General features: G+C 31.6%; 2 protein-coding genes across 2 annotated transcripts; both read right to left on the reverse strand.

Moving 5' to 3' along the window:
* Positions 1 to 5,466: 5,466 nt before the first annotated feature.
* LOC107947016 (protein LURP-one-related 4) lies at positions 5,467 to 6,487 on the reverse strand. The gene is made up of 3 exons (XM_016881536.2): positions 6,206 to 6,487; positions 5,913 to 6,122; positions 5,467 to 5,822 (listed from the first exon to the last, which is right to left on the reverse strand). Exons 1-3 carry the CDS (start codon positions 6,431 to 6,433, stop codon positions 5,688 to 5,690), a joined length of 573 nt encoding a protein of 190 aa, XP_016737025.2. The 5' UTR covers positions 6,434 to 6,487; the 3' UTR covers positions 5,467 to 5,687.
* A 4,751-nt stretch (positions 6,488 to 11,238) lies between these two features.
* LOC107947017 (heavy metal-associated isoprenylated plant protein 12) lies at positions 11,239 to 12,117 on the reverse strand. Its single transcript, XM_016881538.2, has 3 exons — positions 11,765 to 12,117; positions 11,600 to 11,678; positions 11,239 to 11,518 (listed from the first exon to the last, which is right to left on the reverse strand). The coding sequence occupies exons 1-3, from the start codon at positions 11,774 to 11,776 to the stop codon at positions 11,313 to 11,315; spliced, it is 297 nt and encodes a 98-aa protein (XP_016737027.1). The 5' UTR covers positions 11,777 to 12,117; the 3' UTR covers positions 11,239 to 11,312.
* Between the last annotated feature and the right edge of the window lie 7,629 nt (positions 12,118 to 19,746).

Below are 19,746 nucleotides of genomic sequence, written 5' to 3' on the forward strand. Positions count from 1 at the left end.
ACCTGAAGTGTTTTTTCTATCATATGGATCTCCTGCAAAGTCACTATCAATAAACCCAAATAAATATAAAAATTCTTTTTCTGTAAAATAGCCAAATATCCTTGGTTCCTTGCAAGTAATGAAAGATTCTTTTGGCAGCCAATAAATGCATCTCTGTAGGATTCTCCATAACCCTGCTGATCAAACTCACAGAATACATTATGTCAGGTCTTGTACCAGTCAAGTACATTAAGCTACCAACAATCTGCTTATAAAGAGTGTTGTCCACTTTCTTTCCTTTTTTGCTCAACTTCAAACCAAACTTAATGGGGGTGCTTGCTGAATTGCAATCCTTCATATCAAACCTGCTTAGAATATCTTAAACATATTTTTTTTGAGAAATAAATATTCCATCAGCTGATTGTACTACTTTTATGCCTAGAAAATAATGCATCATACCAAGATCTGACATTTCAAACTCAACCATCATAAACTTATTGAATTCATTAAACATGGAACTATAATTTCCAGTGAAAATAAGATAATAACATATAAACTCACAATAAGTATTTTCCCTTCATCACCAATTTTAATGAGAAAAGTAGTCTCATAAGAACACTTGGTAAAACCAGCTTTCAAGAAATAAGCTTTAATTCGACTATACCAAGCACGTGGGGTTTGTTTCAACCCATATAAAACCTTTTTTTAGTTTATAAACATTATTTTCACTTCCATGTTTAACATAACCAGCTCGTTGTTCAATAAATACATGTTCTTGGAGCTCATCATGTAAAAATGCTGACTTCACATCTAACTGGAAGATAGGCCAAGAGTGCTGGGTTGCAAGCGAAATCGCCAATCTGATTATATCATGCCTTGCAACAAGAGCAAAGACTTCTTTGTAATCCATCGTAAACTCCTTATAACCTTTGGCCACCAAGCACGCCTTATACTTGTCAACTTCTCCATTCTCCTTCAAATTTTTCTTGTACACCCATTTGACACCAATTGTCTTGTCCCCTTCTAGAAGCTCAGTCAACTCCCATGCATCATTCCTCTCTATAGTTTTAATTTCTTCATCCATTGCCTTTCGCCATTTCGACTCATTTACAACACTTTCAAAAGTTGTTGGATCACACTTCACAAAAGACAAAAGTGGATGATTGGATCTTCAGTCTAACCAATGTCGGTTACCTCAAAATCCCTCATCCAAGCTAGCCTTCGTCAAATACAGCTAGGACAAGGTTCAACTACTTCTACCTCGGTGGCTGTTGGAGCTTTATTCTGGTGAACTCTCAAGCTCAAGTGTTACTTGAGTCTGCTAATCTAAAGGCATTTCCTTTCATCTTCAATTTTAGTGTCAACAAAGGTTTAAGAAGGTTGTTGGTCATTCCAATTCCAAGTGTTCTCATCAAAAATTACATCCCTACTAATCACAATTTTCTCTGTCAAAGGATTAAACAGTTTATATGCTTTAGATGTTTCACTTGCACCTAGAAAGACACACTTCTCTCCTTGTCATTAAGTTTCTTTCTCTTTGCATCTGGAACATGTGCATAAGCAATGCAACCAAAAATTCTGAAGTGATCTACAACCGGTCTCCTTCCACTCCAAGCTTTTTCAGGTGACATGTTTTGAACATAAAAAGTTGGGCTTTTGTTCAAGACATATATACTCTAATTTACTACTTTGGCCAAAATTATTTTTGGACCCTTCCACCAACAAGCATGCTCCTTACCATATTAAGTATGGTTCTATTTTTCCTCTCCAATACGTCATTTTGTTAGGGGTATATGCAGTGGTAAGCTCTTTCCAAATGCATGACTATCACAAAATGCTCTAAATTCCTTAGAGCAATATTCTCCACCACAGTCAGCGCGAAAAGCTTGAATGTTTTTTCTGATTTTATTTTCAACAAATGCCTTGAAGCTAGTAAATGCAGTAAATGCTTTTGATTTCTCATGTAAAAAATAAACTCATATTTTTTTGGAATAATCATCAATGAAAGATAGGAAATAGTTTTTACCTCCATTAGATGATGGTTTTATTGGCCCACGGATATTCGAATGAACCAATTCCAACACACGTTTTGCTCTTCAAGACTTTCATTTGGGAAATTGTTCACGGTGTTGTTTGCCAACAACACAATCTTCACGCACCTAGGATGGAATGACAATTTGAGGAAGGCCGCTAACCATCTCTTTCTTTCTAAGAGTCTTTAAACCCCCAAAATGAAGATGACCATAACAAAAATGCCAAAGCCATGAGTCATCATTCACTTTATCCATCAAGCAAGGTTGAACACAATTACTAACCAATGGAAACAACCTGTTGGAACTTATCGGAACCACTGCAATAGCACGTCTAGAAGAATCATAAAATTCATAAGCACCTTTTGATATCATAATCACATATCCTTTTTCTTGCAATTGACCAGCACATAATAAGTTACTTTTCAAAGCAAGCATAAAGAAAACATTGGAAATTGTTTCTACAAAACCATTCTTGGTTCTTATACTAATATCATACTTTCCCACTACATCAACAATAATTTTATCTCCAAAAGACATAGTAGTGTGAAAGTATTCATTTAGATAAGAGAAAGAAGACTTATTACTGCACATGTGGTTGCTACATCCTGTATCCACATACCATAAACATGAGTTCTGCGGTTCCTCCTACTTGTCATGAATTTATCAACAAGGTTTCAGCTTCTTCTTTTTCTACAAAATTCGACTTTTCTCTCTTTTCCTTGCCATTAGACAGATTAGTACGACATTCAGAACGATAATGACCAAACTTATTACATCTAAAACTTTCTACCTTTGACTTGTCAAATTGTTAATCTTGTTTTTTACTTTTATCATCTGGTCTGGCATGCTTACCACCATATTTATTCCAACTGTCTCCTCTACCTCTACCTCTTCCCCTTCCTCGACTTCTGCCTTTTCCTCTAGAAGAATGAGTTGAAGCCTTCAAAGCCTGCTTCGTTGAGGCAAAAGTTTTGTTCATCTTCTATTCATGGACCAATAAGGAACTCTAGAGTTCATCAAGGGTGAGTGCATCAATGTCATTGGATTCTTCAATTGAGTAGACAACCCAATCATACTTTGGTGATAATGACCACATCATCTTCTCAACAATGGCTATGTCATCCATCTTCTCACCATAAAATTGCATATTATTCACGATTCCCATGGTTCGTGCATAATAGTTTGTAACAGACTCACCATCCTTCATCTGAAGAACCTTAAAGTCCCTCAACAAGGCTTGGAGTTATGCACGCTTCACTCTGGAAGAACCTTGATATTTTGTCTTCATGGAGTCCCAAATATATTTGGAATTTTCTTTGCAAAGAATAATTTCCAGTATCGAACGATCAATAGCTTGGAATAAGTAATTATTTGTTTTTAAATCTTTCAACTTCAACCTCTTCATGTCATTTTGATGTGCTTCTGTAAGCCTTTCTCCATCTGTTGGTGTTGCTACACTGTGATCAATGACCTGCCAATATTCCTTGGCCCGCAAGAAGTTCTCCATCAGCATGCTCCAATGATCATAGTGGCCATCAAAATATGAAATAACTGGCTGTACAATTTTCAGAAGCCATAGGAGGACCACAAACTTTTTGCTCTCACCTAAAATACTATTCTTTTACCTGGTTATGATACCACTATTAACTTACTAAAAGAGATAGCAGTAAGATGAAAATAATAAAGGAAAGGGAAAATAAGATGATTACATAATTTATTCATAACCTCAAGAGCCTATTATATAGGCAATTACTTAACGAAAAAAAAGAAGAAAAGAAATTAGGCACTAACAGAATAAGACTTATAATAGGACTTTTAACAATTAAGGAAAAATCTAAATCAAATAAACCCATGATCTGCAACCACTAAATTCCTAATGTGCAGCAATTACATGCCTAGAAACAAGGATAACAACATATTTTATTAACATTTCTAAGGTTCAAACATGTGTTCTATGTTGAGAGTACAATGTGTCTTAATATTGCATCCAACGTTTGTTGGTTATTATAAAAATTTGATATGTAGCAAAAAAAGTAAGCATTTGTGGAGGGGACATTGCAATATAAACCCCTTTGCCTTTTTTAAATAATTTTTTGTGGTTGCAAGTTATATTTTCATAATAAGTCCTTTCAATTTACTTATATTCAATAATTTAACTTATAATTTTATATGATAAACCACTGTAAATTTTTAAAATCTTTTTAAATTTATCACACTTTTTTAAAAATTAAATACATTATTAAAATAAAAATAGATACAATGTTACAACAAATTATTTAGTGATCATAATATTTAAATTTAATTAAAAATCTAAGTTGATTAATTAATAATTAAAATTAAGTTAGAAGCTATATATAAAAATAGAATTTCATACAACCTACTATTATAATATTTATATTTTTAAAATATTTTCTATTTAAATTCAATCTAATATCAATTATTATGTTTTTTTTGTATCATTATATTCTAATTTTGTAATCATATTATTAATAAAATCGTACAAAATTCATGAATTTTTAAAAAATTTTAAATATAATTAATGCATATAACGGGTAAAAAAAACTAGTATATATATTAAACCATTGCTGAAATTAATAATAAAGAAAAAAACAAAGGTGGAAAATTTGAAATTATTAAAATAAGAAATACATGTTAAATATTTTTGGAGTTCTTAACGTGTGAAGTCAAAGTGTGAAGGGAAACGACCATGTCCCACACCACAATCCACCTTGGTGAGCTTGTCTCACCACACTACATTCTAGGCCTACTACACCTAAATTTATAGCCAATTACAAATTATTTTCTTTTATTTGATTAAATTTTTTTCCATAAATATATGAGCTATAAATAAAACAATTCAAATTGCTTTGTCACAGTCGACGAGCACAATTAAATTTCTCTAATTATCACACCTAATATTTGTTTGACTTCCAAATTTCTTAGCTATTCACTTGAGAGAGAAGAGTGTTCTTTTAAATTATCATTTATAACCATATTAATTATTATCAACACTTAATTTAATTCAGATTAAATTTACTTAGAATAAATTTGAATTTTTTTATCATTAAACCAAAACTTCATTGATATATTTACAGAAAAATAGGTATTAAAATTAAATTAATTATAGGTAAATTTTCTAAATAATTAATCATCAAATTTTAAAATTTCATTATTATTTCAATGAAAAGTTAAATGTCAAATAGTAAAATAGTTCATTAAAATTTCAAACATAATAAGAGAAAAGAAATAATTCCGAGTTAATAACTTATTGGTAGGGTATTTACTTTTTCTAAGAAAGGCTTATAGGTACTAAGAATTTTCAAATTGGAACTTACAATTTCACACATAATATAAAATTAATAGTAAAATTTAACCGAACTGATTTAATTACTATCATTTGAGTAATGGTTAAAATTTTTCAAAAATTAAATTCATAATTTAAACTAATAAGAAATTCAGACAAAAAAACTTTTTCCATAATTTCCAAAATGTTTTACAAATTAAAGTAATAAACAATATACATATTGCAAAAAAAAATTCTAACAAGATTGGTTTTCCCAAAAAAAAATCAATACAAATCTGAAATACAGAAAGAAAAAAAAAGGGATATTTATCTTCACTTGTTCAAATATTTCCCTATACTGCACTGTTTGATTTAATCATGGTTGGGTTTATCTACAATCTCCGATTGATCAATCCATAAACGGTGACAAGAGCAACGATTAGGGAATGATCCATACAGGGTTCCACCTCCAAAGCTAATACATCCTCTCCTAACACCACCCCACTTGAGACCTGCTTTTGCTTCACCTGCATTTCATTTACCATTCACAATCCTTAAATCGTTTTTATTGAATATTTTTTCTGTGAAAATAAATAGCTTTCATTGTTGGTGCTTACCTCTGCTACAATATCTCCAGATATGTTGAGCATCTTAAACCCTTGGTTCTTGAGACCTAACCTCACTATCCAGTACGTGTTAAACCCCACAGTAACCTGACAAGCTATTTCTCTCCGGACAATACTGTAGCACTTCTTAACTGTAAAGCATGGCTGTTCCTTGTTTGTGCCCACTCTATACCCGTTCCAACATCCAAAGATTTGAAGCTTCTGCAATAGTATTATTTTCATTTAATAAAAACAAGAACAATACAGTAAATTGAAATCTCAAGTTTCTTTATATGCAGTAGTACCTTGCTTAGTATAGAATAGAGGATACTGCCCTGCAGGTCCATGAGTTGAACCTCACAGCCACCTTTGCTGTCGTAGTTTTCGACACGATATACGATGTCACCTTTGGAATCGAAAACGGTGCAACCATTGGTGTGGCATACCAGTGATTTCATCCAAACGGTGAATGTTTGTCTTCCAGCTGGAGATGGATCTGAAACGGATGCTTGAGGATGAACCTTATTAGCCATCAATGGAGAAACTAAGAAACTTAAATTTGATGTAAAACTTTAAAGATGATATATTGAGAGAAACACCAGCCCACAGGTTATATATATATACTCCATGGAACTTGTAAGTTTGGGATAATATAATTTTTGGCCCCCAATTAAATTTATTTTTATCTTTAAATTTGAAAATTATAAAAATTTAATAATGTGATACTTTTGATAATGTCATCACTTGAAATTTTAAAAAAAATTATAAATTTTCAGTTAATGATGTGGTACAAACTTAAAGTGTTACATATAATGTTCTAATAATCTGACCAACGGTTGAACATTTCAGGCCACTGGTTCTCGATTCAATCGAATTAATCAGTTCAACTACTAGACCAACAACAAATAAATAAATAAATAAAATTCATAATTTTTTAAAAAAAATTAATAAATTCATTAAACCAGTTCAACTATTGATTTTTTGTCCCCTTTCTTTTATCAATTTTGTTTAAATCAATATACCAATTGATTCTTGATCCATTCGGTTCGACTGACCAATCCAACCATGTTTCAAAAATATTAGTCATATAATCAAATATTGATAGAATCCAAATTTAAAAACTAAAATAGATCTAGTTATTAAGTTTATGTACCAAAATGAGCCTATTTACCAAATTTAAAGAGTAAAAATTATATAATCCATATTTAAAAAATCAATGCAATGTGACAGCCATGGGTTCACATAAAATAATTGTAAGGAAAAAAGAAGATATAAGCTTCTCAAGGAAAAGGTACTTTAAATGGTTCTTAAAAAAGGTAGTGATGAAACTATATGAGGAGTTGAAGGTTCAAGGAAGAGCGACTGATGTAGGGAATATGTATGTATGCGAGTGAAAGCACGTTTAAAGCATGGGTGTTTGAATAAAAAATAGGGTTTGTTTACAGGGGAAAGATCTCAGCAGTTTTGACCATATCTCTATTTATAATTTCAAGTTTCTTCAAACTCTAATATATTGGTTGATGTCATGAATTTTTAAAAAACATAAAATTAATAAGACTTTACATTATGTTTTTGTTTCAAGTTTCTATCTTCAGTCATATCCTTATCCATTCAGTTCAACTATATATGTTATTTTTAAAAAATTATTTTATGTTTCATTGAAATTGAGTTTAATTATACATGAATTACAATGTTAATTTGTTATATATATATATATTTAGGATTTTATTTTTCTTTTTGAAGAATATATTTAGGATTTTAATTATCAGACAATTGACCATTACACTTTAATTAGGAATCTAGGGATACTTTTAATTAATTAAGTGTAGCAATTAATATATAGATCGGGTTGGGCTAATCGAGGTGTAGTTAACTTAATTCGAGAAGAAGAGAAAAAAAAACGTGATAATCTATATATTCTGATTAATTTAATAATAATTTCTTTAATACATGTATGTTCCGTATACATATACTTAAATCATATCCAACGTGGCAAAGGAACATTTCAAATTAGATGAGAAGGAATATGAACAGCTTTTTTGAATAATTTTTTGTTTATCAAATTGCTATTTTTAAGACAGCACCTGAAACTACCTATGGTTCTTCCTAACTTTTAAATGTGAGGATAATGCACTTCAATGCATTCGAAATTACGTCCTCCTGTACTGACAATAATATCTATACCAATTGAGTTAAGACTCAATCGACTTCGTTTTTAAATAATTAAAGATAAATAAATTGTATTTTTTAATATCTCTAGTATATGCTCAAGAGATTCCACATGTATATGTATACATATTTGGTATAACGTGATTGCTCAAACTTGTCTTAAAGTCACGTAGAAAGCAAGAAATGACTCTAAAATCAACTTAGATAAATGATTGTTTAAGTTTATTTAAACATTGACAATCATATGTCCAAGTTCATTATGGACATTATTTTTAATAATTTTTAAATAATTTCTTATAAATTTTAAATAAAATTCTATAACTTTTAGAATTATTTGAAGAATCATGTCCAAAATGAATCTAAATAACTATTTGTCCAAGTTCATTTGAAATGGACAACATTTGTGTAACTTCATCTTGAAGGTGAATTTTTAGATAGTTATTAAAAACTTTATTCATTTTTGAGTTTTTTTTTTAATTTTAAATATTTGCTTGTGCGACACATTTTGCCACATCATCATGAGACACTTGTGGCACATTACGTGTCATTATCTGGTCGCTTTGTCAATCTCGTCATCACTTAAATATAGAAATTAATAATTTTTTTAACAGAATGACCAGTCTGCTATTTGATCTAATATATAATGACTAATTTACCTGTTTTTGGTAGAGAGTAAAGTGCAACCCACCTCTTAGTACAGAAGTCTTCATAGTATTTTTATTTAATCCTACTCATCTTTTAATTTCACATCACTTATGTAAAAAAAAATTGAAAAATCCAAATCATCATATAACAGCATAAATGAATAAAAACTTTAAAGGATAATCAATTTACACTTTTTTTTTCAATCATACAATATCTAATTTACCCAAAAGATAAAATACAACCTCCTAATATACCTAAAACCAAACATTTGTTTGTTTAATTGCTAATAGAGTATACATGTATAAAAAGAAGCTAATGGAGTAATGATGACAGATATAGAAAATGCCCCAATATAAAAAGCCCGTGACAGTCCAATACATTTACAAACGGGCCAAACTTATCTGGGCTTTAATTATTATTTTTTATTTTATTAAAGAGAAGGATGGTTCAGAGATTGGATCTTCACTATAATTTTCAATATTAAAAAAAAAACGAAGAGAGGATTTTATGTTGATGACAATGATGCGGAGCATTGTTATGTGAGGCATATGAATTCCAACAAAGAATGCCACAAAAGGGAAATGAGGTTGTTGTTTTTTTATTTAACGCAAATGGCAACCTAAACTAATCCTTTATCATTGGTGTTAACTGTCAACTAAGCAGCTCGGTTATTGATGGAAATTAAAAAGCATACAAATATCTTTTTATAAAATGTTTTTGCCTAATAATAACATTTTTATTCATTATTAAACACATAGTTCGAGAAGTAATAAAATGTACTTGTTTTTGCCTATTTCTCAAAATGTTTAATGTTGTTGACTTAAAGTCTTGAAATTCATCCTCAACTTTTAATTCGATATCTATGGACCGTGCTTTATGTTTTTCTGTTAATCACTGGTTGCACACTACATTTTAGCTAACCTGATTCGTAGAGGCGAAATTTGAAAAAAATTTTAAGGAATCGGAATTAAATTGTAATTTTTATAATAACAAAATTGTAATTTCATCATTTTAATACGATATATTTTTATAATTTTTAAAATATTAAATCAAATTTTTATTATTTTTAAGGGAGTCAAAAATATAATTTTACTATTTTAAAAGACAAATTTTTTTTTATAGTAACCAGCTACGCCCCTGCTGAGTTGTGACTAGTCAAAGTTTCTTTTTCACTTTCTTTTGTGTTTTGTACCATTAGTTTTAAGGTACACTTGGCTATCTGATATATATACTGTTTTAGAGATAAAATGGAAATAAACTTAGGTACGCACCATAGCACATAAATATTTATTTCTTATATGTCTCATTAAATGCAATGGTTTAATGTAAAAATAGAAAAAAAAAAGTTTTATATGTCAGAATATTTGGCTATTATATATAATAATTATAATAAAAAAAACAATCTCTTTGAATATATTCTTTTGATTTTTGCGTTAAAAAATTAATAATTTAAGAAATTTTAAATAACTTCATATAAGTAGTAAACTTACATAGGATATGCAAACACATTTATATTTTTTATTTTCATCCTAAAAAGTTTAAACTAAATTAAAATTGATACAAATTGATAGTATTAACTACCAAGATTTTAAAAGTTAAAAATTATATTGTTATATTTATTTTATTTTTATTTTTAATGACAATATTTTGAATGATTACAAAATTTGTAATTATATTAATAAATAAATAAAATATATTTTAATTCATATATAACACTAAACTAGACCCATTAATTAAATAATAGATAATTGTGATAATTATATTCAAATTCAATTATTAAATTGTTGTGGAAATCTAGAAAAAGTTACAATGAATTTAATGCTTACCTCCGAAACAGACAAGTTTGAAGGTTGAGATTCAAACAAAAAACTAGTGGAATGCAGAGCAATATGTAAAATGGATCCCAGGCATATACTACCATTTTAAAATTCTCCTAATTCGATAGCTTTGTATAAGCTGATGCCAGAAAATTTGTCTGCAACTGAAGTTTTGCAGCTATGGCTGACCATGGAACTAAGTTAGGTTCATAATCATCTTCATCTTTATCGTCATCCTCATTATTTAATTGTTTTGTATCGGCTACCATCAACTTGTTTGCTTTCACATAAATTTTTTTTAATGTAAATCATGATACATGATTGGTTCTTCCTTAAACAAAAAGTTTCCTCTTATAGTGGCCAGAATAAGGCTGCTCTTTATCGTCATTATTTCTGTATGCTTGTGTTCTTAGCTTAGGTAATGCTGGAATATTGCAGATGTAATGAAGCATTATCAAGCATGGGTTGTAGAATTATTTTAGTGCTCAACATTGTCTTTGCATATTATTATTATTGAAATCAAACAGGGAAGTAATTTTTAAGACAGATTTGAACCTGATATTAACTGAGTTTAAACTTTAAACCTCTACATGATTTCATAAACTCAAAGCATAGATTTCTGCATTTCATCAACATCTGTACTAGAAAAAAAAAACCAGCAGGTAAAAAACCCCCAAAAAACGTAGTAGACCAAGCAAAATGAAAGGTGGTAATAATAATTTGAGTAGCGTATTATTGGCATGTTTATTAGTATAGCTATACAAGCTTCAAATTTTGATAATCATTTCTTTTCATCCTTCTTTTCGTCTTTCTTTTCATCTTTCTTGTCGTCTTTTTTGTCATCTTTCTTCTCTTCTTTAGCAGGTCCCACTGTAACAATGTCTACTTTCCCTATTTTCTTGAGTTTTTTGGCAATGGCAACCGTGTCCATCTCCCCTATGACTATCAACTTTTGCTCCTTCACATCTGCCGCGATTGAATCAACCCCTGTTCATCACCCAAACACATAATGTTTCATCAAATCAAGTTAGACCCAGAAAAAGGGGGTGTTTTCTTGATTACTATTACCATATATGTTGGCCACAGCCTCTATAGCTTTCTTTTTTGTCTTTTCATCATTCATGGTCATGATTTTCAATACCACCTTCTGCAAATTCAAAGACTAAAAGCATTTAACCAAAAAAGAAATACAGTTCTAAAGAGAAAACTGATTCTAAAGGGAAACCAAAGTACCTGCGCCGCCATGTGAGAATACTGAACCAGGAATTCAAGGATATGCAAGACAAAACTAAGTTACGGTTTTAATGAAGCTAAGCCTGTTGCATATTTATAAGTAGGACTGCTGTAACAATGGCTTACATCAGCCATTATGAACAATGACTGGACTTTTTCGTCCTTTTCTTACAAATGTTGATCCTATTCATCCAACGATGTATGAATTTAAAACATCCCACTTAATTTCTCTATAGTATTTGTTGCTGTTCAAGCCATAGCTGCCATCATACCAATAATTAGAACTGTTCTATATTATTTTTATTTTGGCTTAGGTTCTGTGTTGCTAACAGTAGTCCAAACCGACATCCATTGAAGCCATTATTGGAAGCTTAGTAAGCTCTCTAAAAACACACAACGCTTTGACAAAATGAATCATGGAAACGACATTGCCGCGAACAAGACAACAAAGATGTTGCTGTCATTTGCTGACTCTTTGTAGCCACGGGCCGAATGAGTCGAAGTATTCACACTGAATAGGGAAGATGAAGTAATGGGATTGTTATTAGATTGGATTAATGTGATTTGGAAATGAATTAATTTTAATCTAGAAAACAATGTAGGTGTTTGACTTATCAGACTTGCATTACATATGGTATGGACCCACCTAAAATTTCAATTTTCTCTCTCTTATAATATGAAAAAAAATCTGGGCCACCTTATGTCTTCAAGTAGTTGTCACCTTAATAATGTTTTTACCCAACTTGGGCTCTTCTCCGTCCCTCAGCAGTCAGCCCTCAGAACCCCCAAACTTATGGTAACCAAACGTACTCTTTTGTAAATAGGGTTCGAGTAAGTTTTTGCTCTGCGAATTTAAATTATAATTTTTCTAAAGAGTTAAACTATATAACAATTTTACTATTTTGGGGCAACCTTATTTGCATAGATTGATAATTAGGGCCTTTTAGATTCTGTTAGATTTATGATACAACAAGTTCAACTATGATTTTTAAACTCGCTTAAAAGAATAACTTATTCGGTGAAATATCAATTCGACCTCTATTCCTTAAATACATGTGGTAATTGTTGCGGAAGCGACAATAATATTAATAACAATATTATCAGAAATATTTAAATAATTATTATGCCAACAATTATACTAAGAAAATTTCCAGTTAAATTGGAAGGGTCACAAATGGTCCCACTTAAAACCCAACAATTAGACAGAACTCACTTAGTTATTTATAGCAATAATAACTAAATAAATATAACCAACATAAAGCTATTAAATATAAGCAAACAAATAAGAAATAAAACACCAGAATTTAACGAGGTTCGGCCAATTTAGCTTACGTCATTGGACACTACCAAATTAATTTTTCCTCTAGAAATATTACAAAAGAGAAGATCAACACCAAGTTACAATTAGCTACTTGGATTTTCAAAATGAGATTTTGGGATGATGAAACCTAACGGGGAGGGGTTCTATATATAACAAACCAAACCCCCTCCCTTTCTATCTTTTCCTAATGTGGGATATAGCCAATATTCAACAAATCTCCACCTTGGCGATATTCCGCATCTTCGAACATCTTCTCATAATACAAACTTCAATAGTGTCTTCAAATTTGCGCCAACGACGCCATATCAAATGTGTCGGACATTGATCAAGTCTAAACAATGTTCAAACTTGGCCCTCGTAACCACCTTAGTCAGCATATCTGCAGGATTCTCCGTAGTGTGAATCTTTTGGAGAAGTATCTCATCTTCTTCGAGAATTTCCCACACAAAGTGATAGCGAACGTCTATGTGCTTCGTTCGTGCATGAAAGACTTGATTCTTTGCTAAATGAATAGCACTCTGACTGTCAGAATATACCTTAAGTTGTTTCTGACCAACTTCCAAGTTTTTAAACAATCTGTGAAGCCAAATTGCTTCCTTCACAGCCTCTGTAATTGCCATATACTCTGCCTCTGTTGTAGACAAAGCCACCGTGGACTGTAAGGTAGATTTCCAACTAATTGGCGCTTTTGCTAAAGTAAACAAATAGCCAGTTGTAGACCGTCGCTTATCCAAATCACCTGCATAATTAGAATCACAATATCCAACTATGCATTTACCAAGTGATTCATCCCGCTCGAATGCCAATCCGACATCTATGGTATTTTGGAGATACCGCAGAATCCATTTCACAGCTTGCCAATGACCCCTACCCGGATCATGCATGTACATGCTAACAACACTAATAGCTTGTGAAATATCTGGTCTCGTACATACTATTGCATACATCAAGCTTCCAACTGCATTTGCATATGGGACTTTTGCCATGTACTCTCGTTCTTCCTTAGTCGTTGGAGATAACTGGTTACTCAGTTTAAAATGAGGAGCAAGTGGGGTACTTACAGGTTTTGTACCTTCAGACATACCGAAACGTTGTAGTACCTTCTCCAAATACTGTTTTTGTGACAGCCAAAGTTTGCCCCTCTTTCTATCCCGAGTTATTTCCATACCGAGAATCTTCTTGGCTTCCCCTAAATCCTTCATCTCAAACTCTTTACTCAACTGAGCCTTCAGTCTATCAATCTCTATTTGGCTCTTTGCTGCAATCAGCATATCATCAACATACAAGAGTAAGTAGATGTAGGAACTATCTTGAAGCTTGCGCAAATACACACAATGATCGTATTTGTTTCTTTTGTACTTCTGGTCCTTCATGAACTTGTCAAATCATTTGTACCATTGTCTCGGAGATTGTTTCAATCCGTACAACGATTTGCTAAGTTTACAAACCCAATTTTCTTTACCAGCAACCCTGTATCCATCTCGCTGGGTCATATAGATTTCCTCCTTCAAATCACCGTGTAGAAACGCGGTCTTCACATCAAGTTGAGCTAGCTCCAAATTCAATTGCGCTACCAAGGCCAACAAAATTCTAATGGAGGAATGTTTAACAACTGGAGAAAATACCTCATTATAGTCAATTCCCTCATTCTGAGCGTAGCCTTTAGCCACTAACCTTGCCTTGTAACGAAAATCTTCTTTGTCAGGAAATCCTTCTTTCTTTGCAAATACCCATTTGCAACCAATCGCCTTCTTCCCTTTTGGTAGTTGTGCCAGCTTCCACGTCTTGTTTTTTCTCTAGAGATTGCATTTCCTCTTCCATTGCACCTAACCATATATTATTCTCTAAACTTTGAATAGCTTCGGTGTAAGTGGATGGAATATTATTAACAACTGGAAGTGCATAAGCTACCATGTCAGTGAAACGAGCAGGTTTCTGAATTTCTCGTCTCTGCCTTCTGACTGCAATTGGCTCTGGTTGCTGTTGAAGTTCTTGGGTAGAAACCTCTTCCTCATCTGACTCCGCATCTGCCAATGAAGAATCACTAGTGGTACCTTCTGCTGGAATTACCACACTCTGCTCAAACTCCACCTGCTGCGAAGTACTACTCACTCCTTCTGGATTTACTTTATTCAACATGGCAGATTCATCAAAGGTAACATCCTTACTGATTATCGTCTTCTTTGCCTCTAGACACCACAAACGATATCCCTTAACACCAGCATTGAAGCCCATGAATAGAGCCTTCTTTGCTCTTGGATCTAACTTTGATTCTTTCACATAATAATATGCAATAGAACCAAAAATATGCAATGTGTCATAATCAGTAGCAGGTTTTCCATACCATTCCTCCAAAGGAGTCTTGCCATTTATAGCAGATCATGGCAAACGATTGATGAGATGTTGAGCGTACGTCACAGCCTCAGCCCAAAACTTTCTATCTAATCTAGCAGTAGTTAACATACATCGAACTTTCTCCACAAACGTTCAATTCATACGCTCTGCCACCCCATTCTGTTGCGGTGTTCCACCTACGGTGAAGTGCCTTACTATGCCACAATCTTGGCATATCTTCAGGAATGGATCGCTTTTATATTCTCCACCGTTGTCTGATCGGAGAACCTTAATCTTCCTTCCTGTCTGATTTTCAACTTTAGTTTTCCACTTAAGGAAAACTTCAAGCACCTCATCTTTGTTCTTCATAGGAAACACCCAAACTCTTCTGGAAAAATCATCAATAAAGACGACAAAATAACGTCTTCCTCCAAGTGATGGAGTCTTGGACGGTCCCCATACATCAGAATGCACATAATCTAGAATACCTTTGGTATTGTGAATCCCAGTGCCAAATTTCACCCTTCGTTGTTTTCCCAGAACATAATGCTCGCAAAATTCAAGTTTGCAAGTCTTGGTACCTTTCAATAATCCTTGCTTGGCTAGAGTTTGCAAGGATTTTTCACCAGCATGGCCCAAACGCATATGTCACAGCTGTGTTGCCTCAGCGTCCTTCTTGGTACTCGAAATTGCTGCTGCTGTTGTCCCGACCACTGTACTACCTTGGTAGTAATACAGATTGTTCTTTCTTATGCCTTTCAACATCACCAATGCTCCTGAAGTTGCTTTAAGAACTCCATCTCGTATTGTCACAACTAGGCCTTTAGATTCTAAAAACCCCAAAGAGATGATATTCTTCTTCAACTTTGGGACATATCGTACACCCCGCAAAATTCTAGTAGATCCATCATGATTCCTCAGTTTAATTGAACCTATCCTGGCTGTTTTACATGTGTTATCATTACCCATGTAAACAACCCCTCCATCTAGTTTTTGAAATTCAAAGAACCATTCCCAAATGGGACACATATGATAGGAACAACCAGAATCCATGATCCACTCATCTGCATGTGATGTTGAAGATGACATACTAAGAGAAAAGTCTGACTCTGCTTCACTATTGCATTCTGCAACATTTGCATCTTGCGGAGTCTTCCCTTTTTTCTTCAATTTTGGACAATCTTTCTTCCAATGTCCTTTTTCTTTGCAAAAGGAACATTCATCTTTAGCAACAGCTCGACCTTTGGACTTTCTTCTCTTCCCCTTAGACTGACTTTGCTGACGACCTCTTGTTACCAATGCTTCCACTACTGCTTCACCTGAACCTTTCAACTTATCCTTTCGGCGTAGTTCATAGCTATACAATGCAGCAGTTACTTCATTGAAAGTTACTTCCGACTTTTCATGAAGTATAGTAGTTTCAAGGTACTCAAACTCCTCAGGAAGCGATCCCAACAACATTAACGCCAAGTCTTCGTCTTCAAAAGTCACATCCAAATTCAACAAATCAGCCACCAGCTGATTAAAATTGGTAATGTGCTCGTTCATCGTGGTACCAAGAACATAACTGAAACGAAATAGTCTTTTCTTCATATGCAACTTATTTTGACTGTTCTTCTTCAAGAATTTCTTCTCTAATGCTTTCCACAATTTACTTGCAGAAGTCTCTTTACTGAATATATACTTCTGCTCTCTGGAAAGACATGATCGAATTGTACCACATGCTAATCGGTTGATGGTCTTCCATTCTTTATCATCAACCCCTTCTGGTTTTTCTTCCTTAATGGCAATATCTAGACCTTGTTGAAAGAGGGCATCTAGAAGCTCACTTTGCCACATGCCGAAATGACCTGTTCCATCAAAAATTTCCACTGCAAATCTCGTATTTGCAGTTCCAACCCTCGACAAAATGTACGAGGTGGAAGTTGTTGATGTGGATGGTTTTTCTTCTGTCATTTTTGCCATAGCTCCTATTTAATAGCCACCAAATGCGGAATACCCACAAGCTTTAGGAAATGTTTCTGATGTGTAAGATCAGACTAAGTTGCAAACACAGAGCATACTACAAAACCTTGGCTCTGATACCAATTGTTACGGAAGCGACGATAATATTAATAACAATATTATCAGAAATATTTAGATAATTATTATGCCAACAATTATACTAAAAAAATTCCCAGTTAAATTGGAAGGGTCACAAATGGTCCCACTTAAAACCCAACAACTAAACATAACTCACTTAGTTATTTATAGTAATAATAACTAAATAAATATAACCAACATAAAGCTATTAAATATAAGCAAACAAATAAGAAATAAAACACCAAAATTTAACGAGGTTCGGCCAATTTAGCTTACGTCCTCGGACACTACCAAATTAATACTTTCGCTAGAAATATTACAAAAAAGAAGATCAACACCAAGTTACAATTAGCTACTTGGATTTTCAAAATGAGATTTTGGGATGATGAAACCTAAGGGGAGGGGTTCTATATATAACAAACCAAACCCCCTCCCTTTCTATCTTTTCCTAATGTGGGATATTGCCAATATTCAACAGTAATAATTTTGAGTATTCCCAAATGGTTATTTTCTACCCATAAAGAATACTATTTCTCCAAAATACTCTAGGATGGCCATTGCTCATCTTGTTGCCACGAAGAGTTCCATTCACCATCATCGAATAGTGAAAACAATGACAAAGATGTCAAAAGGTGGCAACACAAAGAATAGCACTCAAAAACCAATAGCAATTAGCAACCAAAAGATACAACAAACGGAAGGAACAACTACTTAATACGAGGCTTAAATTTATGACAAAAGGAGAGCTTTTTTTCGAATTTGTGGTAGTAAACTTTGAGGTAGCTATTGAGGTTAGTATTAGATATTAAGGTTGTGTTTAGTAGTACTTTTTAGAAGTATTTTTTATATGAAAAGCATTTTCCCCAAAAGGAGAAGCAAAAATTTTTAGTTTTTCTCTCCCAAAATTACTTTTGACAACTTCATTACATTTTCATCTCTCCAACACATGGTAGTTTTCTTTCTCTGGTTAATTACTTAAAAATATTTAAAATTTATTTTTTATATATTAAAATATTAACAAAAAATTTTAATAAACTATTTTCTATATTCTTATTAAAATATCATAATATTAATTAATTTGAATATTATTTAAATGCTTATTTGTTACTTTATAATAACACCATGTTTAAAAAAGATATTTTATTTCTTAAAAGTACTTTTTGATAGTAATATTAAACACTTAAATTTTAAACTAAACTTTTCAAAAATACTTCTCAAAATCACTTTTTCAAAACACTTTTTAAAAGCAATTTTTAAAAACAATGCTAAACTAACCCTAAGAAATAATTGTGATTTTCAAAAATGACACAAATAACTAGATTTCAATCTTGAAAGATGTAATTGTTTAATACGAGTTTAAATTATGTAGATTATATCTCGTCTTTAATATTGTTTTAAAAATATTAAGATCAATAAATAGAGTTATTTTTATCAAGTTATTAAAACAATACTAAAGTTTATCTTTAAATATTATACAAGTTAAAATTTTAGTTAAAGGTCTTTTAGAATATAATGTGTTGATTTTTTTTTATAAATTCTAATTTTTAATGGTACATATGTTGTATGCGATTTTACACGTTTAATTTTTTAATTTTTTAAATAATATATTTTTAATTATTGTAATTAAAATTTAATTTGTTATTCAAATTATTAAATGTAACTAAAATATATTAATTTATATAGTAACTCAAATATAATAAAAAGAAATTTTCGAATATCTTATTAAAATATTGATATATTGTAGATCAATACTTTTTTAATAATATTTATAAATTTTAAATCATAATTAAAATATTTGTACCATTTCCAACATACTCTTCACCTTTTACTATTCAATTTTTATTTTGTCAATATTAAAAAATATTAATTTAGTAATATGATCGAAAATAAAGAGTATTCTCGTCGATTCAAAATTTTTTCCAAACTCATACTTTTATATATACTAATTTTTAATGTGACATGTGCTAAATTATGTATTTTTAATTATTGTTACCTAATAATGATAATTTCTATTATTTTTTAAATAATGTGCAATTTGTGATCGGTATAGAAAAGTAAACTATATTTTTAATTTGAAAAAAAAATAGATAAAACAATATGCCTCAATTATAGTTCATGATAAAGAGGAAAAATATTTATACTAAATTAATAAGCACATTTTGATAATAATGATAAAAAATTAATGATTGAAATTTGATTTTCTTTTCAAAATAAATCCGGACAATAGCTACCAGAGAAAAGAAAG

The sequence above is a fragment of the Gossypium hirsutum genome, chromosome D12, assembly GCF_007990345.1.
Source record: "Gossypium hirsutum isolate 1008001.06 chromosome D12, Gossypium_hirsutum_v2.1, whole genome shotgun sequence".
Lineage (NCBI taxonomy): Eukaryota > Viridiplantae > Streptophyta > Magnoliopsida > Malvales > Malvaceae > Gossypium > Gossypium hirsutum.